The following is a 12,496-nucleotide window of genomic DNA, read 5'->3' as shown; positions in this document are numbered from 1 at the left end:
CCTTGGACATATATTCTTTGTGTTCATGGAGTTGTTTTCTGAGCTCCCTATATTGCCTTTCTGTGTTTTCTTGTATATCTCGGAGGATTTTTAGGATTTCTATCTTGAATTCTCTGTCATTTAGCTCCAAGGTTTCCAATATATTAAATTTTTTCTCCATAGATTTTTCCTCATCTATCTGTGTTACCTCTCTTTCTTTTATATCCATGATATTCGATTTTCTCTTCCTTAATGGCATCTGAGGGTGGTTTTGGTGATAGTATTAATGAGATTTAATAAAGAATAAAAAGTTAAAAAAAATAAAAAAATAACAAATCGAAAAGAGTTGTTTTTTAAAAAAAAAATTAATAATGAAATAAAAAAAAATAAAATAAAATAAAAATTTTTTAAAAAAGGAAATTATTCCCCCCCTCTTTTTTTCCTCTCCTCTCCCCTCTTTCTTGAGAAAATCTTGTGGTGGACTGTGAGTTATAACAAACAATGCCTGTGATGGAGGGCCTGAATTGGGGAAAAGTAATAAAGGGGAAAAAAATAGAGAAACAAACAAAAAAAAAAAAAAAGGGAAGCAAAAAAAAAAAGAAAAAAGAAAAAAAAAGAGCGTATGGACCCACAAAAAGCAAATAAGGAAAAAATTTGGGTCAAGAATAAAATGATTTGCTTTTAGGTGTTGGTTTTCTAAGAGTTATGATGAGAGGAATAAGAGGAAAATGGAAAAATGGGGGGACAAATTAAAAACTTACTATTGTATTTAGTGGAACCAGAACTAGATAATATGGAGAGCCAGGGATGGGAGCACTGCTAGTGAGTTAAAAAGGTGAAGTAAAAACCCCCCAAAATGCCACAAACATAGGTTTGAGTCCCAGATAAGATAATTTGTTTGTTATTGAGGTTTGAATGAGAGGAGATGTAAAGGAGAAAGGAAGAAACTAATATAGAGGGAGAAAAGAAAGAGAGAGAGAGAAAAAAAGAGGGAACCACTAAAAGAAGAAAAAAGAAAGGAGAGAGAGAGAGAGAGTTAAGGGTTTTGGAGTGCAACCCTCATAGAGAGAAAGGAAGAGAAGAGAAATGATAATGGGAGATGTAACACTTATGGGTAGTGTAGTTCAAGGAGAGGAAAGAGTAAGACCGGTAGAGAGTTAATCGGCCAAATTGGAGGAGGAAAAAAAAGTCTCAAGAATGAAGATAAGAGAAACAAACGAACAAATATAATAAAATGGGATAGGTTATAAAGTCTGCAGATTATTCTTGATTTTGAAAGGTTATCTTCTTGCTTTTTCTTTTCTCTCCCTCTTCCTGGTAGGTGACTCTGTACCCCGGGTTCTGCCCCTTTGGCACGCTCAGGTAGAGGTTTGCAGTTGATAAGTCTCTATGGCAATGTCATGTATTGTGCTTTATTCTCGTTGGGAGTCGAGGCTCATTAGCATTTATAAGGCTCCGACAGTGAGAGGGTCCGTGTTCCTGGAGCCTTTCTCCTAGTCTTTCCTTCCTCAATTAGTAGCCTGATAGTCCAGCTATGGGGTTGCTGCTGCCTCTGCCTGGATAGTAAGAGGCTCAAATTGCTGGCAACTCCCCACTCTATTTCCACTCAGCACAGGGCTCTGGGTAAGGCTCAGTCAGTCAGAGCTGCTAGCATAATCAGGCGGGCTTTCCACCCACTCGAAGACCTCTGGCTCTGCCACTCTATCCGGTAACACAAGCGGGCGCCCACTTCCGGGACGCTTGGAGGAAACTCTCACTCACTGTCTGCAACCAGGATATCTGGCCAGCAGTCTCACGCTCTGAGTGAAACCCCCAACCGCAGGGAAAAGTTGCAGCGTTGGAATTGAGTCTCGCTCCGTCCCCGTGTGCGGCTTTTGCAAGGCGCTGGGGCGGCCCGAGATTCCGCTTTGGCCCACACAAAGGCCCCTGACTCTGCCCCTCTCTGCGATAACACGGGCGCGCACTGCCGAGGCACTCGGAGGAATCGCTCACTCCTTATCTGCGCGCGCAAACCAGGATATGAGGCCAGCCGCGGTTCCCTCTGAGTGAAACAGCCTCCAGCACGGAAAATCTCCACCGTTGGGATTAGTTCTCACTCCCTCCCGTGCGTGGCTTTCCCAGGGCGCTGGGGCTGCCCAGAGACTCTGCCCTCAGCCCACAGAAAGGCCTCTGACCCTGCCTCTCCGTGGGGCAACACGGGCACCGCAGTGGAGCCTTTTAATAGAACCGTAGAGGGAAATGTTATTTGTAGTGATTAGAATAAATGATAACACCAGAATGAAGCAATTCTCTGACTTTATTTTTTCATATACTAATTTTCTCTTGATTACTTTATTTGTATATCACTTTTCTTATTTGTATATCACTTTTCTAGTAATTTAACAATTCAGATATTTTTCACATTCAAGAGAAATTTTAATATTTTTTTTCTCTCCACACAAACCACTTTACCAGTGGTACTTGATTTTATAGAGATTGGTGTACCATATTAAGCATCTTCTAAGTATAATAAAGAGTGATTTTTGTAGCATTAATGTTCATAACTTGGTAGTGTTTTGGTCTTATTTCTGACATTCTGACACAAATCAGTCATTTAATTATGTTTAATAAAACCCTTATATCCAGCCCTGGCCAGTTGGCTGACTAGTAGGGTGTCGCCCTGGCGTATGGAAGTCCCAGGTTCAATTCCCGGCCAGGGCACACAGGAGAAACGCCCATCTCCTTCTCCACCCCTCTCCCTCTCCTTCCTCTCTCTCCTTCTCTCTCTCTTCCCCTCCCACAGCCAAGGCTCCATTGGAGCAAAGTTGACCCGGGTGCTGAGTATGGCTCCATGGCCTCCACCTCAGGCTCTAGAATGGCTCTGGTTGCAACAGAGCAACGCCCCTGATGGGCAGAGTATCGCCCCCTAGTGGGCATGCCGGGTGGATCATCCCAGTTGGGCGCATGTGGGAGTCTGTCTCTCTGCTTCCCACTTCTCACCTCAGAAAAATACAAAAAAACAAACAAACAAAAACCCTGATATCTCATTAGTGTTGCATCAAAAGCAGCCCTACTTGCCTGACCAGGTGGTGGCGCAGTGGATAGAGGGTCAGACTGGGATGCAGAAGACTCAGGTTCAAGACCCCAAGGTCACCAGCTTGAACACAGGCTCATCTGGTTTAAGCAAGATTCACCAGCTTGAGCCCAAGTTCACTGGCTCAAGCAAGAGGTCAATCAGTCTGCTGTAGCTCTCTGGTCAAGGCACACATGAGAAAACAATCAATGAACAACTAAGGTGCCACAGCGAAGAATTAGTGCTTCTCATCTCTCTCCCCTCCTGTCTGTCTGTCCCTATCTGTCCCTCTCTCTGTCACACACACACACACACACACACACACACACACACAGCAGCACTACTCATTCCTTTAATTCCAAGGAGTTATTTTCCTTACTGAGTAGATACATAGAGATATCTTTTGCTTAAGTGATCTGAAACCTGAATTTTTAAAAATAAAACCAGCTAAAATTCTCAGCTACTTTCTGTAGCATTTCATTTACTGATTTATCTTTTGGATTATTTTCTACATATATCCATCCTTAAGGTTTTTATTTTATTAAATAGGGAAGGTAATAGAGATACTGTAATAATGGAATATCATATTAGGTATGATTTATTGCAGTGAAAATAAACCATGTATCAAACAAAAATGTAGTTAGGATACCTACTTAAAATTAAATTATTTTTTATTTTATGATTCTTAATCAATTTTAAATTCCTGAATTCTGTTATTTGTCTCTCTGAAAATGAGGACAAACATTTCACAAAACAGGAATTTGATGCTAATAAATAATGAAAAGATGCCCATCTCCGTGGTATTTAGAGACATGTAAATTAGTGCTACATTAAAATAGTACTCATACATCATAAAATCACCAAATTTAAAACATCTGATGATATCAAGTGTTGGTAAAAATGTGGAGCCAAGGAACTGTCAAAGACTACTACCTACCTTCATTGTGGACCAAACATGAGTTTGGTACTAACTACTATGAAATTAAACTTACATATACTATATAACCCAGTAATCCTGCTCACAAAAATTAGGGGATATTTTATCGCTTCATATTCATTTTGAAATATCCTCTAATTTTTGTGAACAGTCTATTTCTAGAACATTGGTTCTCAAAGTATGATCTGGGAGGTAACACTATTTTGGTAAGAGGAAGATGTTACATGCTTTTTTTTTTAATTCTCTTTCTCTAATAAGTGTACATTGAAGTATCGTGTCATATGAAAGAATATCCACATTTATCTATATAGGCTATTAAAATATATCTTTTTTTAACTTATCTATGCCTCTGGATTTTCTTCATATACTTTAATCAAAACAGCATATTGTAACAGAATGCAGAACAGATATGAAATTCTAGTTTGCTGTTAAGCCATATATGTATTAAAGGGGTTTGTGGAAATGTAAAATATTACCATTCTTCCCACTAAGTTTTTATTTTTCTAATTTAGAGGTTTTAACCCTTTGAGTAGTGAGTTTTTTCATGCTCGCTAACCCCCGGCAGTGAGTTTCTTTTCAGAAAATGAAATTAGTTTTATTAATTTAAAATCATGTTTGTTTGATAACCAATGTATGGAAACAAGAAGACATACATTTGCCTTTTTAAATGGTGCCTTACACATTTTTAAAATAAAAAATTTTGTACGATTATATTCTGGATGGTCAGGAGGCACAAGGATGTACATGAATATTCCTACTAAAAGGGTTAATATTTATTATGTTAAATAAATGGTTTATTTTTAAATGCCTTAGATATTTTAAACATTTATTTTTACTTAAAATTATGTTTATATTGAAAAAATTTTTCTAATATGGTAATGTTGATATGTAACTCACATAAACAAAAATGCTTTGGGATCCTTAGTAATTTTTAAGAATGTAAAATGGTCCTGAGAACAAAAAACTTTTAAGAACCTCTGCGCACAGGTGCACCAGGAGACATATATTTATACAAGTATGTTCATAGCAGCATTATTCATAATACCCTAAAATTAGAAGCATTGTAAAAGTTCAATAGTAGAATGAATAAATATGCATGATGATTTTCTAAATATTATACAGGGACAAAAAAATAACTATAACTACATGCAACAACATATATAAATCTTAAACATAAATGTTTAAATGAAAGAAGTCATTCAAACTAATTTTTATTTCATGATTCTATTCATATAATATTCACAACTGGGCATAATAAACTTAGAATTTAGAGATGCAGACTTAGGTTGTTAAAATGAACTGTCTAAACAGTAAAAATAACTTACCCTTAGAGTGGAGGAAAGAGATGACTATTGACTGTTGAACGACGTTGAAGTTACAGGTGTTTACACACACATGCCACATACTCAAAAATCCTTTTGTGATTTAAGTCAGCTGTCCTCATGTACAGATTCCCATCCATAATTCAAAAATACTGCTTTCCCAAACTCATAAATTCAGAGAGTAAATTGATGGTTGCCAGATCAGAGGGAGATCTGAGGGAATGGGTGAAAAAGATAAAGGGATTATAAAATACAAATTGGCAGTTATATAAAAAAAAGTCATGGGGGGGTAAAGTACAGTATGTTTTCTTTTTAGTCATTTTCTTATAATTTTTTAATTGCAGTTGACATCTATATTTCATATTTCAAATGTTCTAAAACGAAAGAAGTAATTAGTTATAAAATTTGGATAAATTTTTTTAGTTTAAGATATATTTCCTTTTAAAAATCTGATTAAGCAAAGTATTTATGACTACTGTTTTGTTTGAAGCATAATGTTATTTGGATCTATATTTATGAAGATATATTATCTTAATTCTCTAGAATGATATGTTGGTTTGTCTTTTTTGTTTTTTTAATTTTTCCCAAGTGAGAAGCGGGGGTGGGAGACAGCCAGACAGACAGACTCCCTAATGCGCCTGACCTGGTTCCACCCGGCATGCCCAACAGGGGGCGATGCTAGGCCTCTCTGGGGTGTTGCTTCACTGTAATCAGAGCTATTCTAGCCTGGGGCAGAGGCAATGGAGCCATCCTCAGTGCCCGGGCCAACTTTGCTCCAGTGGAGCCTTGGCTGTGGGAGGGGAAGAGAGAGACAGAGAGGAAGGAGAGGGGGAGAGGTAGAGAAGCAGATGGGCGCTTCTCCTATGTGTTCTGGCTGGGAATCGAACCTGGGACTTCCACATGTCGGGCCGATGCTCTACTGCTGAGCCAACCGGCCAGGGCCTTTTTTTTTAACCAAATCTTATTTTATACATTCTCCTTAATTCTACCAAAATTTGGGTTCAAACCTTATTGTAAGAGAAAAACTATGATAAATATTGTATGATAAAAACTGTGCAAATGTAAATTATGTCTCATTTGTTTGAATTTTTTATTTGATACAGATAGTCGTACAGGCATTGCAGTGTTCCCATTACTCGATTCTTTGGCAGTTGGTGAAAATTACTGATGGTTCTCCTTCCAAAGTAAGTAAGAGTTTCTGTAGGCAAAAGGGTTATTTCTAAAATAAAATAACCTCATTTAATTTATATTTAATAATTTATTGTTATCAGTTATAATTTATTTTGAATAAAATATATATAATTATTGTTATCAATTCTTGCTTTATCCTAAAAGTATAATTTACCTCTTCCACCTGACCTGTGGTGGCACAGTGGATAAAGCATCGACCTAGAACACTGAGGTTGCTGGTTCGAAACCCTGGCCTTGCCTGGTCAAGGCACATATGGGAGTTAATTCTTCTTGCTCTTTCCTCACTTCTCTCATCTTTCTCTCTCTCTCTTTCTCTCTTTCTCCTCTAAAATGGATAAATAAAATCTTGAAAAAAATAAATGAAAGTATAATTTACCTCTTTGGAAGATAACCAGTCTTCAAGCAATAGATATATAGTTGCATGTATATACAAAGTTAAAATTTTTATAAGAAATAACTATTGTAACCTGACCAGGCAATGGCTCAGTGGATAGAGCACTGGACTGGGACACAGAGGACCCACATTCGAAATCCCAAGGTTGCTGGCTTGAGTGCGGGGTCACCACTTTGAGCTCAGGTTTGGTGGCTTGAGTATGGGATCATAGACACGACTCCATGGTCGCTGGCTTGAGCCCAAAAGTCACTCTCTTGAGCAAGGGGTCTCTCACTCTGCTGTAGCCCCTCCCCTAATCAAGGCACATATGAGAGAGCAATGAGTGAACAACTAAGGTGCCACAGCAAAGAATTGATTCTTCTCATCTCTCTCTTGTCTATATGTTTCTCTCTCTGTTTCTCTGTCTCTGTCACCAAAAAAATAAAATAAAATAAATATTGTAGAAACCACAAGAGCTCTGATAGTTAACATGTTATAATAAAGAAGAATAATATTGAAAGATAATAGTTTGTAAATTTTAGTTCTGGCCTTTTGGCACCTTGGTGCTCAAACTAAACAGTGCCCTTGTTAAAAACACCTCAAATTGTTGGATAAGTTTTTAAATTTATTACTAACCAACCATGTAAAACAAAAGGAAAATACATACCGGAGATTAAATTAAACTAGGATTCAGGAAAGTCAGCAGAGCATTAAAGTCTACTTAACCTTGAGGATCTTGTCTAATATAGACAAATTGTAAGGCCCTTCCAAGGTAGAATGTTGAATGGGTAAGATATCTCCCTGAAAAGTTGAGATCCTAATGAGCTACTCCCAGCACAAGGGTAAATTAGAAAATCACACCAGCTCCATACATAGATGGAAGAATATAAGAAAACAGCCTGCCTTAAATGTGTTATTGATTAAAGTGGAGAAAATAGGTCTCTCTGAAGATTTACAGCCATGAGGTGGCTTTCACAGAAGTTTTCACCCTAAATTCATACTACTTCAGTGGTCTATTAAAAATAAAAACTTAGCCCTCGCTGGTTAGCTCATTGGATAGTGCAGCAGCCAATGGGCAGACATCCTGGGATCGATCCCCAGTCAGAGCAACATGAGAAGTGACTATCTGCTTCTCTCCCCCTTCTCTCCTTCTTCCCCTCTCACAGTGGGTCGACTGGTACAAGTGTCAACACAATTGCTGAGGATAGCTATGTTGGTCGGAGCATTAGCCCCAGGCACTGATGATAGCTCGGTTAATTCGAGCATTGCCCCCCCACCCCGGGTGGGGGTTGCCGGGTGAATCTTGCTCAAGGCACATGTGGGAGTCTCTATCTCCGTCCTCTCACTTAAAAATTTTTAAAAATTAAAAAATAATAATAAATGATTTGAAAAGAACACAAATTTTTAAAAATTAGAAATAATAAAAATTAGATTATGATTAAAATATTCTATATCTCTCTTGAAAGAAGTGTGATGAGTAAAGAGTAAATAATAAAGAACCAAATAAAAATATTTTGATGTTTACATATCTTCATCTTTACAAAACAGAAGCTGTTAAACTAGTAAAGAAGGTTAATTTTACATTTCCATACAGAATCAGCAGCTTGATAATGGAACATTCTTTTCTCAGAGAAAGAATTATTTTTTATCCTTCTGATTAATAACTTGAGGATTTCTCTGTCTTTGAGAAGTAATTGGGGTGTTTTGTTTGTTTTTAAGTAGAAGAATGGTGATATATTAGCCTCCTGTTTTTGTTTTATAGTTCTTGGCAATTCAGTCTTGATAAACAAAAATTGAAGTTAACTTTATTAGGAACAAAAGCCACTTGAAAGTTGCATTACATTTTCATGTTTTTAGAAATGTTCTTTAATATGGTAAAATTAAGGGAAGATTGAATATATATATGTAAGTCAAAATCTGATAAAAAGTTTTATATGTTATTTAACAGAATTAACTTCTATTCTGATTTTTTTATCTGGTTAGTTTTGGTTTCATTTCCCCCACACACACACTGAGATCATTTTGGTTAGCTGAGTTACTTGTATTTTGTCTGAATGTTGATAATTGCATTTTAATAAATTTGGACTCTATAATGGCCTAAAAATTTAACATAATTCATAGTTAATCCTTTGTTAAATTGAATTTTGGAGGGTGAATCTTTATTATTGAACCCACTTCTTTGAATATTTTCTGTATTTTAACCCTGTTGTAGTAGAATTTTTTTGAGGCTTTCATACCTTTCTATTTAATTTTGATTTGACACATTATTCTAATAAATGAGAGCTTCATTTTTTTAAAAATTTATTTGTTTGAGAGAGAAAGAAACATGGATTTGTTGTTCCACTTATTTATGTATTTACTGGTTAATTCTTGTATGTGCCCTGACCCAGGAGCAAACCCACAACCTTGGCCTGTTGGGATGACATTAACCAACCGAGCTAACGAACAGACCCAGGCTGCTAGGAGAGCTTCATTTTGATTATTAATCATAACACAGATTTTGTGATTGTCATTGCTGTAGTAGCAATGCATATTTTGTGGCCAGAACTGATTTTCTTTATGCCAGAAAGAATGCTGTAATATCTTTTAGGTACTTTATTATTCAGTTGATTTCTATTTATAATTTTTGTGCATTTATATTACATGTGAAATTCTTTTATTTATTTATTTATTTATTTATTTATTTATTTATTTATTTTGTATTTTTCTGAAGTTAGAAGCAGGGAGGCAGTCAGACAGACTCCCACATGTGCCCGCCCAGGATTCACCTGGCACGCCCACCAGGGGGCAATGCTCTGCTCATCTGAGGTGTTGCTCCCTTACATCCAGAGCCATTCTAGTGCCTGAGGCAGAGGCCATAGAGCCATCCTCAGTGCCCAGGCCAACTTTGCTCCAATGGAGCCTTGGCTATGGGAAGGGAAGAGAGAGATAGAGAGGAAGGAGTGGGGGAGGGGTGAAGAAGCAGATGGGTGCTTCTCCTGTGTGCCCTGATCAGGAATCGAACCTGGGACTTCCACACACCGGGCTGATGCTCTACCTCTGAGCCAACCGGCCAGGGCCTACATGTGAAATTCTTACATAGGTGTCTCAGGTTATTCCTTCTCATTCTGAAATTGTTGATAATTCTTTATTTAAAATATATTTAGTAATTGTTGTGTTCAGTTGTGTTTACAAAGTGGTTTTTTAAGTGATACTCTTCAAAAGAATGAATTGTCAAGTTACATGCCAACTTTACAGATTAATCTTACAGGCCACTTGATGAGATAGGCTTTCCTAACTATAGAAGCCAAATCGTTACCTTGTTATATAGATAACCTTGAGGCAAGTCACTTAAAGTTAGAGGGTGTGTGTGTGTGTGTGTGTGTGTGTGTGTAACACAGATGCAGACAACAGTATGGTGATAGAGGAAAAGGGGCTTGGAGTGAGGTGGAAGAAGGCAAAGGGGAGGAATGAGGACAGAAAGAATTTATTTTGAGAGATCAGTGCATTATACAGTGTGCAGATGATGTTTTGTTGAGTGCTGTACACTTGAAACCTATATGGTTTTATTAACCAATGTCATCCTAATAAACTCAATAAAAAATAATATTAAAGCAGATAAGTTATGTCAAATCATTTTATCAATTGTAAAGTACTTTCCAGATATTAATAACTATTAAAAGTGATCACTTATTTTTAAGGTTTCTTATTTATAAAATTGAACATTGTATTGTGCCAACCATTTCTGCCTTTAAAATTCTGTAATCTGTTGATTAATAACTGGTATACTGAAGGTGTCTAAATAAGTATACAAGAATGTTAACAGTGCTTACCTCTGGAAAATAAAAATTTTTTAGGAGAAGGCATTAGAAGAAATTTACTTTTCACTTTATATCTTTTCATACTGTTTGGTTGTTTTGTTGTTAGTGATATTTAACATTGATATTTTACCCCAAAAGTTTATCTGCGAGTGTGAAAACATCTAGATTTCCCATCCTAATCTTAGATTTTGGTTTGTCACGTATCACAGGGTTACTGAGCTTGAATACTTGATAAATGCTTATTTAGTGTGTCCTGTATCTTATTTGCAATAGTAGCATTATTCTTTTCTTTATAAATATAATATTAGAGCTTTCAGGGAATTTAGAAATGATTTGATGAAACCTGTTCCTTTTAGATAAGGCCTAGAAAGGGGGGACATTGTTCTTATTACCTTGTTGATGTTTTATATTTTGTAAATCACTTTAATATTGTTTTAATTTAATTCTTATTATTTCATTTATAGAAACTCCTTTAAACCTCTTACAAGGTTTAAAGGATGTAAGGTCACTTCTTACATCTTTTGTTACTTTTTAATTTTTATTTGTTCTTCTTTTTCTTCACTTACCTATTTTTTTTTATAAATTTTAGTAACCACATATGTCTTCACTTACCTATTTAATTAATAAACTATGCTTGTTAGCTTCTGTTTTAAAATATAAAGTGGTTTTCATATATTTGGGCTTTCTTGCTTTAGTACATGTTCAATGTTAAAATAAGGATCGCTGAATTTTACCACCTGTGTAGATAACCATTTTTAATATTTTGGTATATTTTCTTTCAGTACTTTTTCTTCTATATTTTTCAGTCTTTTTGAGATCATAATGTATTTACAGTTTTGTGTCTCTTCAATTAATATGGGATTTTCCTCAGTTATTAAAAGAAATGTTTATAGATAATTTTTAATGCATGTGTTAGTCCATCGTGTAGCTGTACCATATTAATTTTACTACTCTGCTTTGATATTTAGGTTGTAAACATTTTAACTAATAAAATTAATGCCGTGATGGGCATTCTGTTGCAAAAGCTTGTTCTGTGTTTTACATTGCTTCATCATAAATTTTTAGAAATGGAATTGCTGGGTCAAAGATTTTACATACTTTAAGGCTTGATACATATTGCTAAATTGATTTTTAGATACTACTTTCTAAAATTTATTTTTCTTCTCTACTGTCATGAAGACTTATTCAGGAGATTATGAATGGTAGTTATATTTTAAGTTTAAATTCAAGTTATGATTTAACTCAACAGTGAATACTATGTTATAATATGAAATATATGAGACTATGAAGACTAGAGTTGATCTTTATTTCAGATCGAAGTGCACTGGGTTTTACCAATGGGTTATTTATTTCCTCTGTTCACCAAAATTTCAGAGTTGAAGCTCTGTGGCAGTCTCACAGGTCATACTCAGTATACTTTGTTCCGATGCCCCCTAGTGCTGGTCCTGTAGAAGCAGCCTTCAGTTTCTCTTTATAGCAGAAAACATCCTTCTTCCTTCAGCTCCTTCTGGACATATACAAGGACATTTAAAGAGCCAGGTACATAAGAGTTAGGATTAAAATAATACCTCTATTGTCTGTTTTGGCCTGAAGATCTAGAACTATCTTCAATTTTTATTCCTCTTGGGAGGAGCTGTTTTTCTCTGTCGTCTTAAATTTGCGTGTTCTCAGCCTTACCCTGCATGTTCCCATTCTAGACAGCAGTAGGGAGGACCTAGGTTAAACATCCCTACCCTGTTCCTAATCTTTTAAGTTAAAGACAGTCAACATCCCTCAGGTAGCTATAGGTCAAATTTTCATTGAGGTTTTAGCTATAAAATTTGTTCTGTTGTTCTTAACTTG

General features: G+C 36.1%; 1 protein-coding gene across 2 annotated transcripts in view; it reads left to right on the top strand.

Annotated features, from left to right (window-relative positions):
* Nucleotides 1–12,496, top strand: part of STAG1 (STAG1 cohesin complex component) — a 468,912-nt gene that overhangs the window by 396,373 nt on the left and 60,043 nt on the right. For both annotated transcript variants that reach the window (XM_066244489.1, XM_066244487.1), the window contains one exon: nt 6,394–6,474. In XM_066244489.1, the coding sequence (XP_066100586.1) occupies nt 6,394–6,474 (81 nt within the window). The remainder of the gene's footprint in view (nt 1–6,393; nt 6,475–12,496) is intronic.

This window comes from Saccopteryx bilineata, chromosome 10 (assembly GCF_036850765.1).
Source record: "Saccopteryx bilineata isolate mSacBil1 chromosome 10, mSacBil1_pri_phased_curated, whole genome shotgun sequence".
Taxonomy (NCBI): Eukaryota; Metazoa; Chordata; class Mammalia; order Chiroptera; family Emballonuridae; genus Saccopteryx; species Saccopteryx bilineata.
This window is presented reverse-complemented; position numbering and strand designations above follow the sequence as displayed.